The sequence below is a fragment of the Oryx dammah genome, unplaced genomic scaffold, assembly GCF_014754425.2.
Source record: "Oryx dammah isolate SB20612 unplaced genomic scaffold, SCBI_Odam_1.1 HiC_scaffold_13, whole genome shotgun sequence".
Lineage (NCBI taxonomy): Eukaryota > Metazoa > Chordata > Mammalia > Artiodactyla > Bovidae > Oryx > Oryx dammah.
The window spans coordinates 2,139,988-2,146,381 of NW_024070197.1; the positions used below are offsets into that span (position 1 = coordinate 2,139,988).

Sequence of the window (6,394 nt, forward strand, 5' to 3'; positions counted from 1 at the left end):
CTGGTGGGCGGGGCCGTCCCTAGGGTGGGGCTGAAGCCTGGGGGGCGGAGCTGTGTCCGCTGCCCAGGCCGGAGGCTGGTGGGCGGGGCTGTGCCGGCGCGAGGCTGGGTCCGGGTGTGGGCGGGGCTGTTCCCAGGGGTGGAGCCCGAGACTGGTGGGCGGGGCCGTGCATGGGGCGGGGCCACGCCCAGGGGTGGAGCCTGGGGTGTGGGCGGGGCTGGGGCTGGGGTTGGGCCCCGGTAGGTGTCTGAGCTGGAGCCCCCGCGTCTCCATTCTGTAGCTCAGGCCCGAGTCGCAGAGGGAAGGCAGATGTCGCCGAGGGTGCACCCAGATCTCGTGGAGCCGCTCATCTCTCCCGGGAGGCCCGCCCGGGCAAGGGGCGGTGCAAATGTATTAGAGGCTTTGTCGGGCAGTCGGCCCGTGGAGGTGTCCGAGGTGGTGTCCTCGGTTCGCAGGCGCTGGGACCGAGGCCCCGTGCTCCTTTCTTGTCTCCACTGGGCACACACGGCCCACAGGGCCCAGGCTGAGGACGTCTGTGATAGAGGCTGCGGCGTGTGGGGTTGCACACCCAGTTGGTGGGGGATAGTCAGGGCTCTCCTGCTGTAATCTCATTAACCAGTCCGACCCTCGCAGCGACGGTCGTCTTCCCAGAACCGAAATGTGACACCGTCCTTTCCCGGCCCGAGATTCTAGCCTCCTGGTGCGAGGATCTCCTGCCTCAAGGGTCATCCTGTACTAGGGCCTTCCTTAGCCCTCCGCCCGCAGCCCCGTTCGATTCTGTTGATTCCTTTAGCAGACATTTCTGGAATCCCCACCAAGTCCCGGGCATTGTTCTGGGGGTGGGGGAAACGGCTGTGAAGGAAGGAGAAGCCCTAGGGGATGGTTACGGAGTGTTTGGTAAAACGCAGGAAACGGGGGGGGGGGGGTGTGGGGTTGTGGGGATGGGGATTGAGCGAGCACGTCTGCCCGGGGCAGGTCCAGCACGAGCAGGCCAGGTTCTAGGCGCTCCGAGGGAGGTGCCGCCCCCGGCCTGGTAGAGGGGAGCCGGTTCCCGAGGCCTCGCAGCGCGGCAGGGAAGCAGCCCCAGCCGCCCTCCGCGGGCTCTCTGACGCCCTCTCCCCCTTTCCTTGTAGTGGACATCCTCATCATGGATGACGACGACGTCCCCAGCTGGCCCCCGACCAAGCTGTCCCCACCCCCATCGGCGCCCCCCGCCGGCCCTCCGCCCCGGCCGCGGCCGCCCGCGCCCTACATCTGCAACGAGTGCGGCAAGAGCTTCAGCCACTGGTCCAAGCTGACGCGGCACCAGCGCACGCACACTGGCGAGCGGCCCAACGCCTGCGCCGACTGCGGCAAGACCTTCTCGCAGAGCTCGCACCTGGTGCAGCACCGGCGCATCCACACGGGCGAGAAGCCCTACGCCTGCTCCGAGTGCGGCAAGCGCTTCAGCTGGAGCTCCAACCTCATGCAGCACCAACGCATCCACACGGGCGAGAAGCCCTACGCCTGCCCCGAGTGCGGCCGCAGCTTCACGCAGAGCAAGAGCCTGGCCAAGCACCGCCGCTCGCACAGCGGCCTCAAGCCCTTCGTGTGCCCGCGTTGTGGCCGCGGCTTCAGCCAGCCCAAGAGCCTGGCGCGCCACCTGCGGCTGCACCCCGAGCTGTCGGGGCCGGGCGTGGCGGCCAAGGTGCTGGCGGCCAGCGTGCGCCGGGCCAAGGCGCCCGAGGCGGCGGCGGCGGCGGACGGCGAGATCGCCATCCCAGTGGGCGACGGCGAGGGCATCATTGTGGTGGGCGCTCCGGGCGAGGGCGCGGCGGCCGCCGCAGCCATGGCGAGCGCGGGGGCCAGGGCGCCGGGACCCCGCTCGCGGCGCGCCCCGGCCCCCAAGCCGTACGTGTGCGTGGAGTGCGGGAAGGGCTTCGGGCACGGGGCCGGGCTGCTGGCCCACCAGCGCGCCCAGCACGGGGACGGGCTGGGGGCGGCGGGGGGCGAGGAGCCGGCGCACATCTGCGTGGAGTGCGGTGAGGGCTTCGTGCAGGGCGCGGCGCTGCGCCGGCACAAGAAGGTGCACGCGGTGGGCGCGCCCTCCGTCTGCAGCCACTGCGGACAGAACTACTACCGGGCGGGCGGGGACGACGACGACGACGACGACGACGAGGAGGCGGCGGGCGGGCGGTGCAGCGAGTGCCGCGCCGGGGAGGGCCGGTAGGGGCGGCGGCCCGGGGGGGGGGGCGGGGCCCCTCGGGCTGGGCGGGAACGACGGCGCGGGACCCAGAGGCTGGGGCGAAACGGACAGAGGGGCGCCCCGGGGGTGCGGCGGGCCTGGGGCGGGGCGCGCGGGGCGCCCACTAGGCCGCCCGGCCCCTCCCCGCGCCCGCCGCTCGGCCTGGCTTGGCCCCGTCGGTTCTCGGCCGAGCCCGAATCGAGACGTTGGGTGCGAACTAGAGAGACCAAGACGCGACGAAACCCATGAGCGGAAGACCATTCGCCCTCTTTCCTTTCCCCCGCCAACCGGGCTGCTGCGAGAACGGCGAGCCGTGCGCCCTTTACCCTCGGAGGGCCCCCAGCGGGAAGGGAGAGAGGGTCCTTTTCCCCTTTAGAATTTTCTTTTAATCACACCGCCTCCTGCCCCTGCCCGCCTGTTATTTTCTTCCCCTTCGCGGTCCCAGCCTTTCTCCTCTCCCTACCCTCCCCCACCCCGCCGGGTCTGGGATCGCGGAGGCGTGCGGAGCCGAGCGCCCGCGTCCCGGGCGACCCCGCGGACAGCGGGTCCCGGCTCATCCCAGGCCTGGGCGCGGCGGGAGGAGGGCGCGGGGGCAATAAATCGCACTATCCGATCGTCCCTCCTGTGCGTGGTTCTTGAGTCCGGGGAAACGGAGGGCCCCGCACCCGCGCAGCTGCTGATGGGTGCCTGGGTGGGGGGCACCGGCCAGGCGGGAGGAGAGAGGCCGACATCGGCCCAGGCCGCGCGCGTGCCCGGGTGCGCCCTGGAGGCTGTCCTGGGAGAGTGACCGGTCTGCTCCGGCAGCGGGCTCTGGGCCCTCGCACGAGCGGCATCCTCAATCCGGGAGGACTGACAGGCCCGTGAGGACCTGGGGCGGGTGTTCCGAGCGAGGCCCGCCCACCGCTGGTTTTAAAAGGACTCCGGCGGCCGGGAGGGGGCGGGGCGGGGCTGCACAGGCCGTGCGTCGCCTCGCGGAGGCGGACAGCTCTTCCCCCGCGCTGTTAAGGACCCCAGGCTCCCGTCTCCACCAGCCCCGGCGGCCCCGCCTGCGTCCAGCGTCCTGGAAGACCTGTCCTGCACCTTGTGGCCGTGTCCCGTCCTCAGATCCCCTGGGGGAGCGGGGGACAGCCACGGCGTCACAGGTCACCGCAGAGGAGTGCCTGTCTCGACTTCCCAGCGACGGAACTATTGCCTCTAGGAAGAAGCTGGACTCCAGTGGGTGGGCTGGTACCTGCCTACACACCGCCCCGCACCGCCCCCGCCCCCCAGGAGCCAGCGGAGCCCCGGGGGAAGACGAGGGTGGGCAGTGGCTTTCTGCTGCTGCTGGGCCACGTGCCAGACCCACAGGTCGGCCCGGGTGGGGGCGATGCCTGATACCACCCCGCCATCCCGGGACCCTCCGCTGGAGGCCTGGGGACCATGTGGTCTTGGGAGGCTGCAGTGGGTGGCCCCAGGGAGGTAGGGTCCCCCCTGGGGGTGTTTCCAGCCTGGCCAAACGGTTCCTCTGTGTTCCTCTGACCTCCGCGAAGCGCGGAGCTGGCCAACCAGCCGGGGCAGCTGAAGGAGGAAGCAGGGGTGGGGAGTGTGTCCTCTCAGGGCTGAGTCTCCTCTGGCCTCTGCTGTCCCTGAGCATGCCCCAGGCCACATCCCCCTGGGGCCTCGGGTTCAGAAGCCAAGGCCAAGGCCGGCCACCCGTGGGCAGGGACGTGTAGCCCAGGAGGCTTCATTAGAACACCTTGTTCTCAAGTGGCCGTGGCTTCGCTTGGAAACGGTGGCCCCGCGTCCGTTTCTTCTGAGGTCTGGGACCCCCGTACAGGAGGGAGGGGCAAAGCCGCTGTTGGTCCAGCGAAGCCGGGGGAAACAAAGGCTGAGGAGACGTTGCCCCGTGCCCGCAGATCCCTTCTCTGTTTGCCGGCGCTGACCTCGGGTGCTTCCGGGGGTGGGGGGGGGGAGTGCTGCCTGCTGGGCGCGGGGGTGTGCCATGTCCCCTGGGGAGGAGTAAGCGTTGGGTTGAGTCGTTCTGTCCCCACCTCTGTGGGCAGAGGCAACACCTGTCACCGGGCCAGATTCTGGGCCAGAGAGAGAGGCTGTGTGACCCCGGGCAAGTGAACTAACCCCTCCGACCCTCCGCTGCCTCCTCTGCGCAAAGAAAAACTTGCCTGTCACAAGTGTTTGAAGGGACCCCTGGGGTGTCTCTAAGTGCCTGGATTCCTGTCCCAGGAGGAGCCTAGTGTGGGACTCAGGAGCCAGCCGCGCTTCTCTGCCAGCCGGTGCCGCCTGCCTTCTCCAGTCCTCAGTTCACTTCTCGTCACAGTGTGGCATTCACTGAGCTCGAGGGGCTTCCCAGGTGGCTCGGTGGTCAAGAAGCCACCTGCCCACGCAGGAGATGCGGGTCAGTCCCTGGGTGAGGAAGATCCCCTGGAGCAGTGCATGGCACCCTACTCCCGGATTCTTGCCTGGAGCATCCCATGGACAGAAGAGCCTGGTGGGCTGCAGTCCACGGGGTCACACAGAGTCAGGCATGACTGAGCGCACATGCAGCGAGCCAGTAGGGGAACGTACTTATTTATCCAGTCTCCTCCTGCTCCCAAGCTCTGGCGGCTGTGACTCATGCAGCCGCACCTTTGGGTCTAGGAAACAGCCCTCCTCCTCCGCGGGGAGCAGGCAGTGGCCTCCCCCTAACATGTCAGGAGTACGCGGGCCTGCGTGGAGGGCACTTTCGTCCCGTGGGGCGTGGACGTGCGGCCAGGAGACGGTTTTCGGTCTCAAGTAAAGCGGCAGTTCTCAGCTGCGTGGGTGCACCTGGCATCTGGTGGGGGAAAGGCCAGGGATGCTGCTGACGTCCTGCCATACACGGGGGGGGGGGTTCCCGTCCCCAAAGGGTTATCCTGCTTGGAGGCCGGCGGTGCTGGGGAGACGCTGGCCCCAGGGACCCCTCCATCCTTCCTGCTCCCGCGCGCGTAAAGGGAAAGGCGACGCTCCGCCGCCACCTGGTGGGCACCAGGGGGAGCGCAGGGAAGTGGGCTGGGCGCCTGCTCCTGGGGCCGCGGGATTAACTAAACCTGGACTCATCCACCCACCGACTTGTCCCCCAGTGAACGGGGAGGTTCTACACAGCGACCCCAGGCCAGGCATTCGGGGACTTGTGGCTTAGAGGACCAGCTGACTTTATCCACCTGGAGAAAATGACAAGAGCCCACGGTCATCTAGGATGCAGTACGGATGCCACCCCAGGTACCACCCCCCCATGGCCAGACGTACTTGGTTGGTCAGGGCGATGCCCCTGGATTTGCCAAGGGTCACCCTCCATAGCTTCCCTGGTGGCTCAGTGGTAATCCCCTGGCGGAGGAAATGGCAACCCCCTCCATATTCTTCCCCATGGACAGAGGGGCCTGGTGAGCTACAGTCCACGGGGTGGCAAAGAGTCGGACACGACTGAGCGACCGAACAGTAGGGATGGACCCCTCCAGGAGTGGGTCCCTGACCTCTTGCCTTGCCTTTCCCTGGTGCAAACATGGACGTAAACGTGCACATAACCGTGCGTCGAATTTTAGATTCCACGTGGAGTGATAACCACCGGCATGTGCCTTTCTCTTCCTGACTGCGTGTGATCATCCTGGGGCCACCCACGTTGCTGCAGATGGCAAGCGCCACTCTTTATGCCCGAGCAGCACCCCCTTGGGCGTCGTCTTTGCCCATTCATCTGTCATCGGCACTGAGGTTGTCTCCATCTCTTTGGTTATTGCAAATAGTGCTCCTATGAGTTTTGGGGTGCAGGTTTTTGTTTTTTTTCAAATCAGAGTTTTCTCAGGATGTCTAAATGACTTTTTGTGACACCAGGCCAATGTCAACATCCATCAGCCTTTGTTTCCTTCTCTGTAAAACAGGGAAAATATTCCCTACCTCGTGGTTGCTTTGAGGAGGAGACTGGCAGACCAGTTCTTTACTACAGTGAGCGATAAAGTCAACATTGTGTTCATACCTCTGATGTTCAGTGATAGTCACATCTTCCTTTGAAATTCGGATATGCACTTAAGTTTTTGTTTAAAAAACATCAGAGTTGTGACTTTAAAGACCCAAGGCCTCCCTCATCTGCTCTGGAGTCACACCCCCATCGATCAAGGCGGCACTGGATGCTTCTTCCAAATGCTCAGTGTTTATTCAGTCCTG

The 6,394-nt window shown here is 66.3% G+C and overlaps 1 protein-coding gene across 2 annotated transcripts in view; it reads left to right on the plus strand.

Annotated features, from left to right (window-relative positions):
• ZNF787 (zinc finger protein 787) overlaps positions 1 to 2,842 on the plus strand; it is a 15,137-nt gene extending 12,295 nt beyond the window's left edge. For both annotated transcript variants that reach the window (XM_040251809.1, XM_040251808.1), the window contains exon 3: positions 1,134 to 2,842. In XM_040251809.1, coding sequence (XP_040107743.1) covers positions 1,134 to 2,209 — 1,076 coding nt within the window. In that variant the 3' untranslated portion in view covers positions 2,210 to 2,842. The remainder of the gene's footprint in view (positions 1 to 1,133) is intronic.
• The last annotated feature ends 3,552 nt before the right edge of the window (positions 2,843 to 6,394 follow it).